At 35.2% G+C, this 21,006-nt stretch overlaps 1 protein-coding gene across 1 annotated transcript in view; it reads right to left on the bottom strand.

Moving 5' to 3' along the window:
• LOC132178970 (aminotransferase ALD1, chloroplastic-like) overlaps positions 1 to 11,289 on the bottom strand; it is a 17,877-nt gene extending 6,588 nt beyond the window's left edge. The window contains exons 1-6 of the mRNA XM_059591567.1: positions 11,247 to 11,289; positions 4,851 to 4,918; positions 3,982 to 4,098; positions 2,100 to 2,162; positions 1,714 to 1,818; positions 1,222 to 1,272 (exon numbers count right to left, since the gene is read on the bottom strand). Of these exons, the coding sequence (XP_059447550.1) occupies positions 1,222 to 1,272; positions 1,714 to 1,818; positions 2,100 to 2,162; positions 3,982 to 4,098; positions 4,851 to 4,918; positions 11,247 to 11,289 (447 nt within the window). The remainder of the gene's footprint in view (positions 1 to 1,221; positions 1,273 to 1,713; positions 1,819 to 2,099; positions 2,163 to 3,981; positions 4,099 to 4,850; positions 4,919 to 11,246) is intronic.
• Positions 11,290 to 21,006: the final 9,717 nt, after the last annotated feature.

The following is a 21,006-nucleotide window of genomic DNA, read 5'->3' as shown; positions in this document are numbered from 1 at the left end:
GCATTACTCGTCGGGGCATAATAATCCTTTCTTTTCATGTTTGAAGACAAGCAAATATTTACCTCTCTAGCACCAGGAATTTCAAAGATTGACCGAGGACTGTCATCCATGACATAAGATGCATAGGCAGAGTCGAATATTATAATCGATCCATTATCCCTAGCAAAATCCACAAGTTTCTTCAATTGCTTCCATGTTGCGGCATGACCAGTGGGATTGTTGGGAGAGCAAAAGAAGATAATATCTGCTCTTGAAGCATATTCTAAGTCAGGGAAGAAATTATTTTGAGGAGAACATTTCATGTATTCAATGTTTCCACACTTCCGAGCTCCACCTTTGAAATCACTAGCCTGACCAATTATGACACTTGAATCTACATAAGCCTGTTAAGAAACATTTTCCATCATAAACTCTATTGTGACAGTTGTATATATAATCTACAGATTCAATATATATTATGAAACAAAATCATGCTATGATTTTGCAAAAGAATGAGAGAGAAGTGACATGAGAAATTAACCTTTTAGCAATAGTTTGGAAACCAAAAAAACGTGCGTTAACACCTCGGTCTCATATTGAGAAGATGGGTAGTTAACATTGAGTGATTGGTTTATATAGGTGCTAAGTCTTACATTGCTAACTTATTAAGAGCTTGCTTGGGATTGTGTTTGAGAAATAGATCTTTTAAGTCAAAAACCGTTTTTTGACAAAAGCTTTATTTTTAAGCTTTTATCAAAAGTGTGTTTTGACCATGTTTAGACTTTTTGGACACTTAAAAGCGGTTTTAATTTTTTTCACCAAACAAATACTTTTTTTTTTTTTTTTTTTTTTTTCAAACGGAATTTTTGAGTGTGAAACACACTTTTATGCGCCTCAAACATAATTCCAAACAAACTCTAAATAAAACTAAACGTTATAAATAATTTTAAGGAAATTTGAAAATGACTAATCATTTTGAAAAAACAGCTAGCACTTGTATCATTACGATGTGTACGAAGAAACCAAAGCAGTCAATTATTGTAAAGAACATCATTAATGATGGTCAGCTACTATATTGAAGAAATAATTTATAATGCCTGTGTAGCCAACCTGTATCTCAATCTCATATTTGGTTTGATTTTAATTAACAGAGGATGTTGGTCTTTTGTTAGTAACATGTGCAGTTCAATTAGTCAAGACAAACTAATAAAAGAAGATAAATAAGCATGATGATAATGTCACCGGAAAAGATGGATCCTGGACAGCTACTGTCACATTGGAACCCAGAAGCAGCTGCAAAGGGAGAAGAAAACATGAGTCAGTATTTGTGAAGTAAAACAAGTTTAATTCTACAAAAATTAGGCAAAATAGTGACCGTGGAATGTGACATTTTAAGCCCAAAAAATGTCTCTATTTAATTAGGGATGTTCAAATAGTGACATTTTGCAAATGTCTTCAAGTATAATGACTCGAATAAAAATTAGGAACGTTTGAGCAGTGAAAATGTCCATACAATGCGACATTTTTACTGACATGTCTCCTTCCCGAAAGGGACATGTGGTCCCCTTATTATAATAAAAATCTGCAGATCATGTCCCTTATGTTGCAGATTAACATAATTATCAAAGGTGAGTAAACTCAACCACCCATGTGAAGAAGGAAAAGGAAAATACCCACAAACCAACCATATGATAAAGGAAAAGGAAAATACACACAAATGATCAATTTGAATACCTGAAGCCGAGAAATATCACACTGTGAGCCATCTGTCACAAAAACTTCTGTATCTTTTACCAGTACATCTTGGTAGAATACTTCAGCAATTGCCTTCCTCAAGTCCTGTTATATAAATACAGTGTTAGAATATTAAATAATGATTAAGTTAATAATTCCTCTATTAGCTTAATAATTTGTGATTAACATGGTAATAGAGTAAAAGTCCTGAGTTCGAACATTGTCTTTGACATTCAGCTTCTATTTAAAATGGTTATAGGTATTTATAGCTAACCATGTTACAATTTTAGAAAATGATATAATAGAAATGCAATACAATATTCAGCTAAGCATGAAGTTCTATGTAAAGCATAACAGACTAAATGATGAAACAAATACAATGATACCTTGTTGCCTTGCTCAGGTCCATACCCTCTATAACCTTCAGGTGTTGAAAGGGCTTGTGCATACTGTAAAATATGAAGTTACTGGACGTTTAATTTTATAGAAAAATAATGAAAAAATCATAATGACATTAATGGTTTTTGGTTTAAGAAAAAGCACAGAGAAGAAAGAGAGAGAGATTGAAATTTCAACAGCATTAATAACATTTTCTCAGTCATTCCACAGCTTCATATGCTAAATAGTTTGGTTTAGGTTGGTAAGAAGAGGAAGATGGAGACTTTGAATACAATCTAGTAATACATGACCTGGTAGCCCCCACAGAAAGTGGCTTAATTAATTGCAACAAAATTATAGTTTGATGTATCTAAGTACTACACCTGTTAGTTTATGTGACTTTTTTGAAACCGACAAATAGTTCAAGGGGTTTAAGTATATTTAGCACTATTAATTTTCAAATCAATTTTGAAGTACTAATCAAATTTTATTCTTTCAAAGTTATTCTCTATGTTCTTTGGGGCGACTAGGGTTCTTTTCTTCTCTAATAATTATTTTCTCTCTTCATGAGTTATCTTTATAACCTCCAATCTTTAGTTTTTGTTTGTTATTATACATTAGTTGTCTGAACAATTCTAGTTCTATTTGGCGTCAGTACCCTAACAATATATCCTTATCGTCACTAGGGCTATATTAAAAATTTTGATTAGTATATATGTTTATGGGTTAAATACACTTAAGCCCTATGAACTATGGATTATTTGAAAAAAAAAAAAGAGAGAAAAAAAAAACCACAAACTGATAGGTATAACACTTCGACACATATAACTATTATTTTGTGGCGAAAAGGTCACTACGTTAGGGTTTACCGTTAGAATTGACGAAAAAGCTAAATTTGACCAAAATCTTCCAAAAGTAGCTTCACTATGACCATTGAAAAACCAAATCCCTTTATAATTATTAATTAGTAAAAAAAAAAAAAAACCTTAAAAAAATTATTTTTTTTGATTTAGTTTTTTTTATGTTATTTATTATTAATAGACGTTTTGATTTTATTTTTTAATTTCAATTTTAATTTATTTATTTTAGTCTTTTTTTAGCTAATAATTATAAAGGGCAAATTTGGTTGTTTAATGGTCTTAGGGTATTTTCATAAGATTTTGATCAATTTTGGTTTTTCCATCCATTTTAAAGGTCAACCCTAACGGAGTGACCTTTTTAAAAACAAAATAATAGTTTGATATATCTAAGTGTCACACATGTCAGTTTGTGAGACTATTTTGAAAATGAATTTTTTTAAAAAAAAACTTTTTATATATATAAGTTCTATTTTCTAACACAATAGAATCAATGGAATTATAACACCTTAAAATCAGTCGTTTTTAAGATAATAATTTAGAATTGCGACAAGTAACAATTTAAGATACTGACAAGCGTCTCTTTAATGTATTCCTAGAATGCTTACATAATATATAAGCATAAAAGAATTATGAAAAATCTAAATCAAATAGGATTTCTTTTGTATCCAATGTCCCAAATCATACTGTTATCTGTTTATATCTTTTTAGGTTAAAAACACCATGCTTACAAACTTAGTAAATTATATGTAGCATTTTGATCGAATAACTCAACCTTTTCTTATCTAATTTGTAAATTATCTATTATTTTGTACACATACATATGTGCTTTTGTGTGGACATCCATATATAATATGCATGTTAGATGCTAATATATTAATAATACAATAAAAAAAAAAAAAAAAAAAAAAAACGTTCAAGCTAGACAGATATGGACATGTTGGCAAGTTTGGAATAATATTCTCCAACTTTTCAAGAATATTGCATAAGCATGACATGCAAAACAAATTAATAGGTATTAGAGTTAAAATACTTTGGCCATGCTTGACGCTATGATTTCTGGCAGAGGCTGTGTGGTATCACCAATCCCAAGGCTTATCACTTTTGCATTTGGATACTTCTCAATGTGTTGAGCTTCGCGCCTGGAAATCTGAATCATATGTAGAATATGTAGTTACAAACACATGAGCAACTATCTATGATGTCCACAATCTTATACATTGTCATTGAAGATTAAATTATTAAATTTATCTATTTTAATGATATAATTTTTTTTTTAAAAATTATAATTTAACATGATATTAGAGTCAAAGGTTCTAACTTCAAATATTAATTACGTCAATTCGACTCATTTCAACTTAATAATTTACGTAATGAGCCTCATTAAATTTAACTTTTCCTAATAACTTAAATTTTTGGGACAAATAGTTATTTAAGTAGGGCTGACAATTTTTGACATGACCCGCAAACCCGACACGGCCTCAACACGAAATTAAAGGGTTATGGTAAAAGAGTTTGACCCATTTAATTAAATGGGTTGGGTTATGATTGACTCATATAGTCTTATAATTATGCATCGACACAACATGACCAGAACTTGATACGCGACATAATAATTTGCAATTTTTGACATAACCTGTAAATTCGACATGAACTCAATACAAAATTAAAGGTTGAGGTAAAGGTATTTGACCAATTTAATTAAATGAGTCGGGTTATGGTTGATCATATAGTCTTGTTCCCATGCCTTGATATGACCCGAACTCGACACATGAACGCGAATTGCCACCTTAGACCTTAGATTTAACTGACACTAGGAAACCAAGAAAAGAAAAAGGTAGTTTTCCTCAAAAATCAGCCAAACAATTTCACATGTAGATATCAAAGAAGAAACCAAGGCACCTCAGAGAATAAATAGTGATTCTGCAATTTCTCCATGTTAACATTGCGGGGCACCTTGGTACAGTGACCTGCGACTGCAACAACTTTTATCATTGATGAGAATTTAAAGCTAAAGAATCACAATGAAATTAAGAACCTAAAAAGGAAACAAATTATGGAAGATGGCTTTTGAAAAACACAATATATGTGCTTACCATGAACAACTCCATCCTCTTGGACCCTCAGACTGTAATAATCAGTACAGTATCAGAAAACAGTAAAAGCAGAGCAGATGATAAGTTCTTTTATAAGCAATGGCAGTACCTGGCCCGAACAATCCCAAGCTGCGATGTAGCTGCAAAGGACAAAGAACTGCAAACTAAAAACTTGTTCATTTTTTTGTGTTCAAAGTGACAAACTTTTATCAGATTTCTTGCTTTGAAAGTAGATGACTAGTAGCAAGAATGCTAGCGTCCCACATCGACCATATATATAAAATGACTTGTAACAATGTCAGTCAACGTCTAAAAGGTGTCCATAATAAATAATTTGCAGAGACCATGGAAGGTTTTCTCCAATAGTCAGTCCTCAGAAACAAGGACATGTATTTATAAAATAGAGAAGCTAGGAAAGAACCTGGACATGTGAAATCGATTGTTTCACACCAAATTTGATAGTTTTCTGGGACTAATTTATGTAAATAATTAAATTTTTAAGTCAAATGGAACACTGAGTCCATTTTCCACTCCACCTAATTTCTACCTTTGCCTTCTTTTCTCTGTTTTGACTATATTTACCTCTGCGCATCAGAAATTTGGTCGGGTGCATGCATTCGTTGATGGTGCTTTTCAAGGCCTTGGAAAGACATCATTCAAATTTCGAAGAGTAAAAACATTAAACGCTTTTTTATCTGTCAATTTGAGAATTACTTTCACTGTCTACCCCTAAGTTTGAGTCTTCTAAAACCTGATATATATATATATATATATATATATATATATATATACACACAAAGATTTATATGACAACAAGAAGTGAAAATAAATTATAAAAATAGATAAATTTAATTATTTAATTATAAAAAATTTGTAAAGCTTCGTGTGTTAATTTTTTTTATAAAGAAAACATATTTGCAAGATCTTTGCAATATTTTTTTATATATATATAAAAAGCAAAATAAGGGTATTTTAGGAATTTTGACAAAATTTAACGGAAAATCTTAACAAAATTGGGTAATTGAAGGAAATTGAAAGTTTGATACCCTTAATTGAGAGTTTTTAAACTTTGGGGATAATGCAAAACGAGTAAAAATTCTTGAGGGTTTTGTAAAGTTTTTCCCTTTATTTTATATTATAACACAGTAACACTCCTCTCATTTGTAGGCTGAAACTCTATATTAATAAGTGAAGTTTAGCACATCGAATATTTAATTAAAATTAGAAGTGGATTGTGAAAATAAGATTCGAACTCAAAACCTTTGCTCCAATACTTAAAATCACTATCTATCTTAAAAGCGTAAGCCCAAAAAAAATGCTCGATTGCACCACGATAATGGGAAACCATGTTATATAATCATACAATGGATGTCGATGATATGCAGCACAACCTGAACAATGGGAAAAAAAGAGTATTCTATATCTATTTTGAATAATAAACGATTAATTTCCACATTGAATTGTTAAGTAATTAAGTAGTTTTATTTAGGTGAGGTCTTTTGTTAAACAAATAAAAACCTTGAAGTCAGATTAAATGCTGATCAGTTGACCATATACCTATTAAACATAATCCATATATGCTCACCTAATTCTCAATAATTTTGTCTCTAAATCGTCTTTCCAATGCTTTGATGAATTTGCCTGACAATTTCTTACATCCTTCAATTGTATTTCCTCTAGCCACTCATGCAAATTCCAAGAAATTTCAAATTATATAATATTCTCTGCCATGAATGTGAACCCAATACTGACTCTAAAAAACCATTTCACAATCTGTACATAGTTTTAGACAAAACTTCATTTATTCTCCGAATTGTTAAGTATTTTGTAATTATAACCTCAAATTATCAAAATTTACAATATCGATATCCCTACCATTAGTTTTTGTGTTAAATCAAACGGCTAACTTGAGAAATGTCTAGTATACTTTTATATAATTCATAAAAATACATTTTTTCCCATAAGAAAATAAAAAATTTTAAATTGAAGAAAAAAAAAATAAAATAAAAAAAAATAAAAAAACCTAAACACCCTAGCCGAGGGTCACGAGAGTCAACAAATGTTTAGTTTAGTTTTTTTTTTTAAAAAAAAAAAATTTAAAAATGGGGCATTTTAGTTATTTTGATATTTTCTGTTAGGATTTAATAAAAAATTCTAATGGATTAAAAGGGGCTGAAATATGGGATACTAACATTACAATTTTTGATAATTTAAGATTATAATTATAAAATCCTTGACAATATTCAAAGAGTAAGCGAAGTTACCTCATTTTTAAGTCAATCTTATAATATATAGAGACACCTAGCTATAAGTGGGAAAAAAAATCCATTTTGACCAATGGCCATCATGAATAGGATATAGAATTAATAATCTGACGCTGATGCCATAGAAGACAAATAAATGCTTTTCCATGGTATGAAAGGCCATTGAAGAGAATTAGCATAAGAGATCTTATCACCAAACAAAAGCCAAGTAAACACCTAACTCCCATTAAACATATTAATGTCAACACCCAACTTATAAAACCTTAATTTTATTGCTTTAATACTCTTGATGAGCTCCAAACAGCAATTGGAACGAAACAGGACACCTTCAAAGACTATATATATATTTTTTTATTTGGTGATGTGACAGACATAAAGGAAAATTTGTTTCTAGTTTTTTTGTTAGTATTTTTTGTGTGGAAAGTTGTAATAAATTTTTTTTTTAATTTTTTTAATTTTTTTTTTTATTTTAAAAACTTCTTTTACACTCACTACAAGCAATATGGTCTTTAGCGACCAAACAAATAGCGGCGACCAAAAAGTTGCCGCTATTGAGGAGTCATTTGCGGCGACTTTTTTAAGTCGCCGCTAATGACCCATCTTTTGAGTCGCCGCTAATAGTGGACGCTTAAAACAAAAAAATATATTATTTAGCAGCCACAACAATAGTAGCGACTAAAAGTCGCCGCAATTAAGCATCATTAGCGGCAACTCCAAGGGGTCGCTGCTATTAAACGTCAATAGCGGCGACACGGGTTGCAGCTAATAATTCCCCAAACAGCGGCGATCGTGAAGTCGCTGCTAATGAAGGTCAACAGCGGCGACCCCTAGAAGTCGCCGCTGATGAGTGGTCAATAGCGGCGACGTTAGGGTTGCCGCTATTGACATGAGAAAAAATTTAAAAAAAAAATTAGAAAACTCATTAGCGGCGACGATAACGTCGCCGCTACTGATGGTCAACAGCGGCAACCCCTAGAAGTCGCCGCTAATGAGTGGTCAATAGCGGCGACTTTAGGGTCGCCGCTATTGAGATGAGAAAAAATTAAAAAAAAAAAAAATTAGAAAACTCATTAGCGGCAACGATAAAGTCGCCGCTACTGATAGTCAACAGCGGCGACCCCTAAAAGTCGCCGCTAATGAGTGGTCAAAAGCGGCGACTTTAGGGTCGCCGCTATTAAGATGGGAAAAAATTAAAATAAAAATTAGAAAACTCATTAGCGGCAACGATAAAGTCGCCGCTACTGATGGTCAACAGCGGCGACCCCTAGAAGTCGCCACTAATGAGTGTCAACAGCAGCCACTTTATGGTTGCCGCTATTGACATGAGAAATTTTTTTTAAAAAAAATTAGAAAACTCATTAGCGGCGACGATAACGTCGCCGCTACTGATGGTCAACAGCGGCGACCCCTAGAAGTCGCCGCTAATGAGTGGTCAATAGCGGCGACCTTAAAGTCGCCGCTATTGACCCTTGAAAAATAAAACAAAAAAAAATTAATAAATAAATATTGGGGCGATGTTATTGACCCTACATATATAATATAAAAAATTTATTTCCCAAAAATTCACCTCCATAATATGTCATTATTTCTTTTATATTAATTATTGCTGAATTTTTTCTATTTTTCTATTTTCTATTCTTATTTTATATAAAAAATAAATATTTATTTTTTTCTTTTAAATAGAACAAATTTTCCTATTAAATTAAAATGCTTAGAAAAATTAATTTTTTTATATTATTATTGAAGTTTTCTATTTCTTATTCTTATTTAAATGTTTGATTGATTGTGATAGGGTCAAATGTTCAATCAAACATTCGATCGATCCTAGTGAATTAGTTCGATTGATCGTTATAGGATCAAATGTTTGATCAAATGTTTGATCAAACATCCGATCAATCCTAATGAATTAGTTCGATTGAACATGATAGGATCAAACATCTGATCGATCTTAATGAATTTGTTTGATTGATCATGATAGATCAAACATCCGATCGATCCTACTGAATTAATTTGATTGATCGTGATAGGATCAAATGATCGATCAAACATTTGATCGATCCTAATGAATTAGTTCGATTGAGATCAATCCTAATGAATTAGTTCGATTGAGATCGATTCTAATGAATTAGTTCGATTGATCGTGATAGGATCAAATGATCGATCAAATATCCGATAAAATCCTCCGATCGATCATAGTGAATTAGTTCGATTGATCGTGATAAGATCAAATGATCGGTCAAACATCTGATCGATCCTTTGATCGATACTAGTGAATTGGTTCGATTGATTGTGATAGGATCAAATGATCGATTAAACATCCGATCGATCTTAGTGAATTAGTTCGTTTGATCGTAATATGATCAAATGTTCGATCAATTTTTTTAAAATATTTTTAAAACTTGCACCAAAGTACTAGTGTGTTTGCTTCCAGAAAGTTGTTGTAAAAAAGTTTTTTAAAAAATATTCATAAATTTGATCAAATTATATATATATATATTTGCTACTTGATGTACATCCTGCTCTCCTTTTTGCCCCCTGAGTATTGTCTTGCTCTTATCCTCTTTGCTTACCCCCTGATAACCTTTCTCTGTGTCGAGATCCTAGTTGTTAGACGGTAGTCTACCACCCCGTCAGTTCAGTTTGCCACCACCTCGCTACCATAAGTCGTCGAGGTATCTGTAAGTCCCTCTTAAGCCTGGGTTTGGCGTCTAGGGCGTGAAGAAGAGACCACGGATTGAACGTTAGCCAAGGGTATGTGTGACAGTGTTCGCGTCCAAGGGTATGTGTGGATAGTCTAGTGTCTAGGAAGGAGATCCTTAGAGAGTTTACCCAGTGAGTGAGTACCTAGGATGAGATCCTTTAAGACTCTACTGAGTGTGTAACTTTGAGTTTAGATTGTGTGTCAAAATGTGGAGATCTAATTCTTCTGTCAGCTCTAATTCCAGTTTGCCACCGGACGTGGTTAACTATGAAAATTTTTCTGTTAATTCTGATAATGATTTATGTGTTGATAAATGGAACATCCCTAAGCTGGACGTTAAGGATGTTTACACTACTTCTTGGTTTAAATCTTCTTTTAAATCTCAATTTTCTGTCAAAACTGTCGAACAAACCTTTGCTATTACCGGCAAAGATCAAACTATAACCCTGTTTAACAAGAGGTTCATTAACGATTCTCTTGCTAAAGGTTATAAGTTTTTGCATGTTGGTTGTGTTCAAGTTGCAGTCAAGCCATTGACTCGACTTGGTATTAATGCTTCTGTTTTGCTTTGCTTGCGTGACGCAAGATTTCTTGATTTTAAGACCAGTATACTTAGAATGATTCAATCGTCCTTGTTTGTTGGTCCTGTTCATTTTGATGTCTTTCCCAATCTCTCTCTTTCTTTGTCTGATATGCATATTTTAAAAGCTTTGACGCTTAATGTTTTGTCTTCTGGTTATAACATGGAAGAAGGTAGCAGACCCCTTGCTATCATCTATCTTGTTTATTATAAATTGATGAAGACAAATCCGAATCCATAAGCTGTGATCAAGAATCCAGGTGAATCAACTTTGTTAATTCAAAGTTCTACTCAGAATGCTAATATCAAAATTCCAAAAATGATTCGCTGGGAAGAGATTGACCTCCCCAACGAATGGCTTTTGGAAGGTGTTGCAAAACCTTCTCGAGTAGTTAACGATACATCTAATCTTGATTACATCCAACAATATATGGATGGATCTGTCAAAATCAATTTTTCTGATTTAGGACTTTCCAGCAGGATCGAACGTCCGCTGTTTGAAAGGCCTCTGTTGGTTAATGAACGAAGGAATTCTTTTGCGAGTTCAACAACCTCAGAAGGATTTCGTCGTCGTGATAAAGAAGTGGATTAGTCACTTAACGCCTCTCCTCCTCTTTGTCATGTTAACCCTGATTTGAAACTCAAAGGAATTTCTACCGATTCCCAAGTTTCTTCTGCTTTTTACTCTACTAGAAATCATCCCCTAACGGATGACGAAGGTAGATCTACTTCTCCTTCTGCTTCTGATTTTGATGCTCCTCTTCCCACTGCTCCTCATCAGTGTAATGTCATCACCACTACCTCCCCAATCAAAGATTTCTTTTCTGTCATTGATTGGCCTGCTTTATCCAAAGATTTTTTGTCAAAAGAAAATCGTGCCATTCGGCATGCTTTTCAAAAGAAATATTCTTCCAAGGAACAAGATCTCATCAAGGTCAAATGGACTGAGATGATGATTGAGTCCCAAAAACATATTTTGTTCTTTAATTATCTTCAAAAACATTTTCTTGTCGACAATGTCTTGAACGTCGTCAAAAAGAATTTTGTCAAAGAAGATAAATCTGTCATCAAAGCTTCTCATCCTCCTCTTGAAAACATTCTTATTGATGTCAACAAAATGGTTGTTAAAAGTTCTCCTTTTAAAATCCATGATGATAAGGATCCTATTACTAACGATAGGAGAATTATCGAACAAAATAATTTTTGTGCCCAATCTTTGCATATTTTAGGACAACAATTGGATCGTATCGAAGAGAAACTTCCCTCTACCTCTTCTGATTCAAAAGTTTCCTCTGCTCCTCCAAAGATTGAAAAACCCCTGATTTCTCTCCCTGATTTGTCTAAATCTTCTGGTTTGAAAACGACTTCTCAAATGAACCTTGAGAAAGTCAACAAATTGCTTTCTGATTTGACTCATGCTCGTGCCGATTCTTCTAAACCGGATATTGGCATCAAAAAAGTTCCTTCTCCTAATCTTGAAATTTCTCCTCAAGAATTCACTGATTCTGACGTCAGAATTCTTGAACAAAACTTTGATAAGATTGAAATGGAGCCTAACCTCCAAATGATCTTTGACGGATCCTTCAATCCTACGAAAGATTGTCTTCTTGAGACTGCTCCTCCTAATGAGATTAGCCATAATAGTACTTGTTCTGTTCTGACCAAATCTGAAGAACAAAACAATGCTAAAACATTTCCTGAAAACGCTTTGGAAAAAATTTCAAAACAAAAATCCAAAGTAGTTACAATCTCAGATTTAAAATACGAGATTCGTAATATCAGGAAAGATATGGTTGATTTAAAAAGGAATAAGCATCTCCCTATCTCTGCCTCTGATAATGTTCATTTTGTCAATTTAATCAACAAAGTTGTTCCTCCCAAATGGCATTCTAACGTGCATATCATTGTTTCTCCTGATTTCACCCTTGATGTTATTGCTTTAATTGATTCTGGTGCTGATTTGAATTGTATCCAAGAAGGATTAATTCCCAGCAAATATTTTGAAAAATCCACAGAAAGGTTGCATTCAGCCAGTGGAGAAAAGTTGAACATCAAGTATGAATTGAACAATGTCTGTTTTCATATTCCTGCTGTTTTGGTCAAGAACATGACTGATATAAAGTCATTCTTGGACTGCCTTTCATTGCCATGCTTTACCCCATAACAATTGATGACACTAGTGTCTCAACTGTTAAGATGGGATTTGAAGTAAAATTTCCTTTTGCTCCTGAATCTGAAATTGATAACGGTTGTTTAAACCTGGTCTCTGCCAAGCATAAACAACTCAATTTTCTCAAACAAGAATTAAGGTATAAAAAGATTGCTGAACAACTCTCTGACGAGCTTTGCAATCAAAAATTTCTGCTTTCAATACCTTGATTGTTGATTCTGTTTGCTCTGATCTTCCTAATGCTTTTTGGCATATGAAAAAGCATATTGTTTCTTTGCCTTATGTTAAAGATTTTTATGAAAACAAAATCCCAACTAAAGCTAGGCCTATTCAAATGAATGCCGAAACTTTAGAATTTTGTCAAAAAGAAATTGCTGATTTGCTTGCTAAGGGTATTATTCGTAAAAGTAAGTCCCCTTGGTCCTGTGCTGCTTTCTATGTCATGAAAAATGTTGAGTTAGAACGAGGTGCCCCAAGGTTAGTCATTACCTATAAGCCCCTCAATGATGTGTTAGAGTGGATTAGGTATCCTATCCCCAATAGGAAGGATTTGGTCAGCCGTCTAAACGACGTTGTAGTCTTCTCTAAGTTTGATATGAAGTCAGGTTTTTGGCAAGTCCAGATCCTTCCTATTGGGTTTAACGGCCTTTACTACCCCTTTGGGTCACTATGAATGGAATGTCATGCCTTTTGGTTTGAAAAATGCCCCGAGTGAGTTCCAAAATATCATGAACGATATTTTCAACCCATTCAGCCATTTCACTATTGTTTATATTGATGATGTCCTTGTCTTCTCAAAGTCCATCGATGAACACTGGAAACATTTGAAATCGTTTCTAGAAACCATCCGATATAACGGGCTTGTTGTTTCTGCCAAAAAGATCAAACTCTTCCAAGATAAAATCAGATTTCTTGGGTTTGATATTTCCAAAGGCCAAATCCGTCCTATTGACAGGGCGATTTAATTTGCTGACAAATTTCCTGATATCATTACTGAGAAATCACAACTTCAACGATTTCTTGGTTCTTTGAATTATATTGCTGATTTCTACAAGGATTTGCGAAAACATTGTAAACCTTTATTTGAAAGGTTACAAGGCAATCCTCCCCCTTGGTCTGACGTCCATACTTCTCTTGTCAAAGAAATCAAACTCCATGCTTAGACTCTTCCTTGTCTAGGCATCCCTTCTGATAATTCTTTCAAAATTGTTGATACTGACGCCTCTGAAATTGGCTTTGGAGGTATTCTGAAACAAGTTGTTTCCCCAGGATCTAACCCAGAATCCGTTGAACAAATTGTTCGTTTCCATTCTGGATCCTGGAATTCTGCGCAGATTAATTATAGTACTATCAAGAAAGAAATTCTTTCTGTTGTTTTATGCATTACTAAATTTCAGTTTGATTTGCTCAATCAAAAATTTCTTTTGCGTATTGATTGTAAATCTGCCAAATATATTTTGAAAAAAGATGTTGAAAATATTGCATCAAAACAGATTTTTACCAGATGGCAAGCTATTTTGAGTGTTTTTGATTTTGATATTGAATACATCTAAGGCTCAAACAATTCAATACCTGATTTTCTTACCCGTGAATTCTTGTAGTGCCACAATGGCCAGCAACAAGGGAAAGGAAAAGGTTAATACTGTTTTGAGACCTAAACCTTCCATTCCTCTTGATCCTTTGGATGACCCTTTGACGGCTCATTCTTCATGTCTTTCTCTAGCTCCCCCACAAATTGCCTAGTCAAAATCTTCTGCTTTTTGTCAATACAAAGTTGGACCTATGGTTTCCCAAACGGAACCTAGCTCCCACTCTGGTTCTCAAAAGGAACCAAGCTCTAATCCTATTGTCTTATCTTTCCCCTGGATTACTCTACCTTTTTGTCAATATCTGTTTTCTTCTGAAGATCTTTCCAGAACCCCTAGGGAACTGGCCCATAACTATTTTCCTGCTCAATTTCATTGGATCCCTGAACATCCTCTGAAAGATTTGCCATTTTTCACTGATATTTTGACCCAAACCAAATCTATCAAATTTAGGTCTATTCCCAAGAAAGACAAACCTCAAACGGCTGTCGGGACTATTGCCTATATTGTCAAATTTATTTCTGTTGAAGATTGGGGTTCCCACCCATCTCAACTTCTCCCCTCTTCCAATTCTCAAGTTCTCTTCTCATACTATGATTATGTCAATGCCTGGTTTCGATTTATGTTATATATGAACCCTGAGTCCAAACACTTTTGGTTCATTACTTTTGTTGAAGACTTCGATTGCCTCTTCCCCCCATGGTTCAAACAATGGTGGGACCATTTTGGCCTAACTATTTGATGTTCTTCCTTCTCCTCTTGTCTATGCTTTTCATCTGTTCTCCTCTCATGTTGCCTGCAAAGGTTTTGTGAGAAATTTCAATCCTATTTTTCCCCCAATGATTTATTTTGCCAGAGAATTCAGAATTCCTTGGTTCCTCAAATGGAAATATGTCTGGAATCAAGAAAAGATTGAAAGACACTGGTTTCAATGTAAGACTTGGACAATGTCTCCAAAAATTGATCCCATTGTCAGGAAAGTTGAATCAATGACTCGCAGGTATGATGCCATCGTGCCATACTCTGCGCCTCCTCCTCCTCCTCCTGTCCCCAAATATTGTTCCAAAAAGAAACAATGGATTCAGACCTACCTTGATTCTATTGGTCCTCTTGATGATAACGAAGAATAATTCGGGAACACAGCATCTTCCAAATAGCCACTGACGGTTAGCTTGGAGTTCTCTTTGCAGGCCCTTAACGGCTTTTATTTGGTCCCTAAATGACCACCCAAGAAAAGAACTGATACAATTCCACTGACGGTTTGTTCTCAGTCCACTGTCTTTAACGACAGCAAAAGAAAATGTGTGATCTCAAACGGGTCACTATTCAGATTGTCTTCGAAGTTACTGTGCAAAATCACTGTTCACTTTTACTGTTCATTGTCCGGACGACACTGCGCAGGATTACTGTTCAGACGCACTGTTCAACTTCACTGTTCATGTTTTGTCTGCCGACACTACAGTGCCGACAGCACACTGTTCAATCAGGTGACTTTCACTATTCAAGATTGGCATCAAACGTGCCTCTACTGTTCACATGTGACCGTTCTGACGCGGCGCTTGCTTTTACTGTTTTGTAATCAATTGTAATTTGTCTTTATGCTTTATGCTCAGCCTATATAACGGGCTCCCCTCTCCCATTGTAAGGCAGAGTTTTTCATAGAGCTTTCTCAGAGTTTTTCTCAGAGCTCGAAATCCTCTTGCTCCCCCTGTCTTTGCTCCCTTACTTCAGTAAGCACTAACGCTTTCTTTTGTAAGATTGTCTTTAATCTGTAACGATTTTAAACTCTTTAACGAGTTTTTATCAAGATTATTCTTATCTTCTATCTGTCTTTATTTCTTTGATTTATCAACTGTCATACCGCCTTCTTGGACGGTTTTACTTGCTTTGATTTATATCTATACTGCATGTACATCACTCTCCCCTATCCCCTGCATCTATATGCATACTGCGCCTCTTTACCCCCCCTCGTTTTGGTATCAGAGCATCTACAAAGTTGATTCTTATGGTGCTAAGTTTCCAACTATTCTTTATTTTGTCAATAAATACAAAATTCCATGGATTCTGAAATGAAATTATCACCTAGCTGATGACAAGATTCAACGGCAATGGTTTATCAAATGGTGGGATAAATGCTCACTAACTGATGACATTGTCCTCTCTGTCAAAAGCATGTCTCTGGCCCTCAAGGCCCAGCCACTAACGGCTAAACCTCCTCTCCTTGTCACCCCCAGGGTATTTTCTTCTCCAAAAGAAGAAAAAGAAACTTCTCATGTTTCTTCCCCTTCCTCTGCTTCCAGCTCCTCCAAGAAGATATCTTCTTCCAAGAAAGAGAAGTTGAAAGCCCTTCTTGCTACTCTTGATGATGTTTCTGACGAAGAAGACAAAAAGTCTGCAAAGCCCGTCCAGAAGCTTGTCCAGAGTTCTCTCCTGAATCCCCTCCAGAATCCCTATTATGAGGATACTCAAGATTACTATCCTCATCCAGGGATTGAAGATATGTGAAGAGCCCATAACGGCTGTTTTGATTGGTCCCTAACGACAATTATGTTTTCAAAGGAACTGGTGCAATTCCACTGACGGGTTGTTCTCAGTTCACTGTCCCTAACGACAGCAAAGAAAATTTGTGATCTCAAACGGGTCACTGTTCAAATTGTTTTGAAGTTACTGTGCAAAATCACTGTTCACTTTTACTGTTCATTGTCCGGACGACACTGCACAGGATTACTGTTCAGCAGCACTGTTCAACTTCACTGTTCATGTTTTGTCTGCCGACACTACAGTGCCGACAGCTACTGTTCAATCATGCGACTTTCACTGTTCAAGATTGGCATCAAACGTGCCTCTACTGTTCACATGTAACCGTTCTGACGCGGCGCCTGCTTTTACTGTTTTGTAATTGATTGTAATTTGTCTTTATGCTTTGTAATCAGCCTATATAACGGGCTCCCCTCTCCCATTGTAAGGCAGAGTTTTTCACAGAGCTTTTTCAGAGTTTTTCTTAGAGTTTTCGGAGAGTCTTCTCAGAGCTCGAAATCCTCTTGCTTCCCCTGTCTTTGCTCCCTTACTTCAGTAAGCACTAACGCTTTCTTTTGTAAGACTGTCTTTAATCTGTAACGATTTTAAACTCTTTAACGAGTTTTTATCAAGATTTGTTTATCTTATCTCCTGTCTTTCATCTTTGATTTATCAACTGTCATACCGCCTTCCTGGACGGTTTTACTTGCTTTGATCTATATCTATACTGCATGTACATCACTCTCCCCTATCCCCTGCATCTATATGCATACTGCGCTTCCCCCTCCCCTTGTTGGTATCAGAGCCAGGTTGTTACCCCCCTCCCTTGTTGGTATCAGAGCCATAAGAGTTGCGATCTCTTTGCTGCTTGACGTACACCCTGCTCTCCTTTTTGCCCCCTGAGTATTGTCTTGCTCTTATCCTCTTTGCTTACCCCCTGATAACCTTTCTCTGTGTCGAGATCCTAGTTGTTAGACGGTAGTCCACCACCCCGTCAGTTCAGTCTGCCACCACCCCGCTACCACATGTCATCGAGGTATTTGTAAGCCTCGCTTAAGCCTGAGTTTGGCGTCTAGGGCGTGAAGAAGAGACCGTGGATTGAATGTTAGCCAAGGGTTTGTGTGACAGTGTTCGCGTCCAAGGGTATGTGTGGATAGTCTAGTGTCTAGGAAGGAGATCCTTAGACAGTTTACCCAGTGAGTGAGTACCTAGGATGAGATCCTTCAAGACTCTACTGAGTGTGTAACTTTGAGTTTAGATTGTGTGTCAAAATGTGGAGATCTAATTCTTCTGTCAGCTCTAATTCCAGTTTGCCACCGGACGTGGTTAACTATGAAAATTTTTCTGTTAATTCTGATAATGATTTATGTGTTGATAAATGGAACATCCTTAAGCTGGACGCTAAGGATGTTTACACTACTTCTTGGTTTAAATCTTCTTTTAAATCTCAATTTTCTGTCAAAACTGTCGAACAAACCTTTGCGATTACCGGCAAAGATCAAACTATAACCCAGTTTAACAAGAGGTTCATTAATGATTCTCTTGCTAAAGGTTATAAGTTTTTGCATGTTGGTTGTGTTCAAGTTGCAGTCAAGCCATTGACTCAACTTGGTATTAATGCTTCTGTTTTGTTTTGCTCGCGTGACGCAAGATTTCTTGATTTTAAGACCAGTATACTTGGAATGATTCAATCTTCCTTGGTTGTTGGCCCTGTGCATTTTGATGTCTTTCCCAATCTCTCTCTTTCTTTGTCTGATATGCATGTTTTAAAAGCTTTGACGCTTAATGTTTTGTCTTCTGGTTATAACATGGAAGAAGGTAGCAGACCCCTTGCTATCATCTATCGTGTTTATTATAAATTGATGAAGACAAATCTAAATCCACAAGCTGTGATCAAGAATCCAGGTGAATCAACTTTGTTAATTCAAAGTTCTACTCAGAATGCAAATATCAAAACTCCAAAAATGATTCGCTAGGAAGAGATTGACCTCCCCAACGAGTGGCTTTTGGAAGGTGTTGCAAAACCTTCTCGAGTAGTTAACGATACATCTAATCTTGATTACATCCAACAATACATGGATGGATCTGTCAAAATCAATTTTTCTGATTTAGGACTTTCCAGCAAGGATCGAACGTCCGCTGTTTGAAAGGCCTCTGTTGGTTAACGAACGAAGGAATTCTTTTGCGGGTTCAACGACCTCAGAAGGATTTCGTCGTCATGATAAAGATGTGGATGAGTCACTTAACGCCTCTCCTCCTCTTTGTCATGTTAACCCTGATTTGAAACTCAAAGGAATTTCTACCGATTCCCAAGTTTCTTCTGCTTTTTATTCTACTAGAAATCATCCCCTAACGGATGACGAAGGTAGATCTACTTCTCCCTCTGCTTCTGATTTTGATGCTCCTCTTCCCACTGCTCCTCATCAGTGTAATGTCATCACCTCTACCTCCCCAATCAAAGATTTCTTTTCTGTCATTGATTGGCCTGCTTTGTCGAAAGATTTTTTGTCAAAAGAAAATCGTGCTCTTCGGCATGCTTTTCAAAAGAAATATTCTTCCAAGGAACAAGATCTCATCAAGGTCAAATGGACTGAGATGATGATTGAGTCCCAAAAACATATTTTGTTTTTTGATTATCTTCAAAAGCATTTCCCTGTCGATAATGTTTTGAATGTTGTCAAAAAGAATTTTGTTAAAGAAGATAAAACCATTGTCAAATCTTTCCATCCTCCTCTTGAAAATACTCTTCTTGATGTCAACAAAACGATTGTCAAATGTTCCCCTTTCAAGACTCATGATAAAGATCCTGTCACTAACGATAGGAGAATTATCGAACAAAACAATTTTTGTGCCCAATCTTTGCATATTTTAGGACAACAATTGGATCGTATCGAAGAGAAACTTCCCTCTCTCTCTTCTGATTCAAAAGTTTCCCCTGCTCCTCCAAAGATTGAAAAACCTTTGATTTCTCTCCCTGATTTATCAAAATCTTCTGGTTTAAAAACGACTTCTCAAATGAACCTTGAGAAAGTCAACAAATTGCTTTCTGAATTAACTCATACTCGTGCCAGTTCTTCTGGACAAAATTTTGTTATCAAAAAAGTTTCCTCTTCTGATTCTGAAACTTCTTCTCAAGAATCCACTGATTCTGACATCAGAATTCTTGAACAAAACTTTGGCATGATTGAAATGGAGCCAAAACTCCAAAGGATCTATGATGGGTCCAAACCGTTCAATCTTACAAAGAATTTTTATTCCAAACCTACTCCTCCTGATTTACAATTCGAGGAAAGGTATCTCCAATCCCAATTCTATGTGTCTGCTGATAAATTGTATGAATGGAATATTGACAGTTTGTCTGAGCAAGAACTGCTCAATAAGATGAATCATATGTCCATGGTTGCTAATGCCTATCTCACGAATCACAATAAAAGGCAAGCTAATATTGTGGATTTACTTGCTACTGGTTTTTCTGGTACTTTGAGAAATTGGTGGGATAATTATCTCACTAAAGATCGAAGAGATCAGATCAGGAAAGCAGTAAAGAGTGATGAAGAAGGATTGCCGATTTTCGATGAGAAAATCGGAATGGGTGAACCTGATGGCGTTAACTCCTTGATTTATACAATTATCAAACATTTTGTCGGAACTCCTTCCAATATTACCTCCCGTATTTCTAATTATTTGAACAATCTTCGATGCCCTACTATGTCTGATTATAGATGGTATCAAGATTTTTTTCTTTCCCGTGTCATGGTTAGACCTGATAGTCAAAAACCTTGTTGGAAAGAAAAGTTCATTGATGGATTGCCTTCATTATTTGCTCACAAAGTCAAAGATGAATTGATCAGTACTGACACTGGTCTCATCGATTTTGAAAATTTAACTTATGGTGATTTATTTTCAACTGTAAAAAAACTTGGTATTAAGATGTGCATTGATCAAAAGATGATCAGACAGCAGCTTAAAAACGCAAAGAAAGCTAAGTATGAAATGGGAAATTTCTGTGAACAGTTTGGATTACCTCCTATGGCTCCCTCCAAAACGCATAGGAAGAAATCTAAAGCTCTCATGAAATCACCCCCTCCATATTACAATAGTAACAAGAGAAGAAAATTTAACAAACCTAAATTTTCTAAACCTC

The sequence above is a fragment of the Corylus avellana genome, chromosome ca4 (genome assembly GCF_901000735.1).
Source record: "Corylus avellana chromosome ca4, CavTom2PMs-1.0".
Taxonomy (NCBI): Eukaryota; Viridiplantae; Streptophyta; class Magnoliopsida; order Fagales; family Betulaceae; genus Corylus; species Corylus avellana.
The sequence above is the reverse complement of the archived record's forward strand: the minus strand, read 5'-3'. Positions and strand labels throughout refer to the sequence as shown.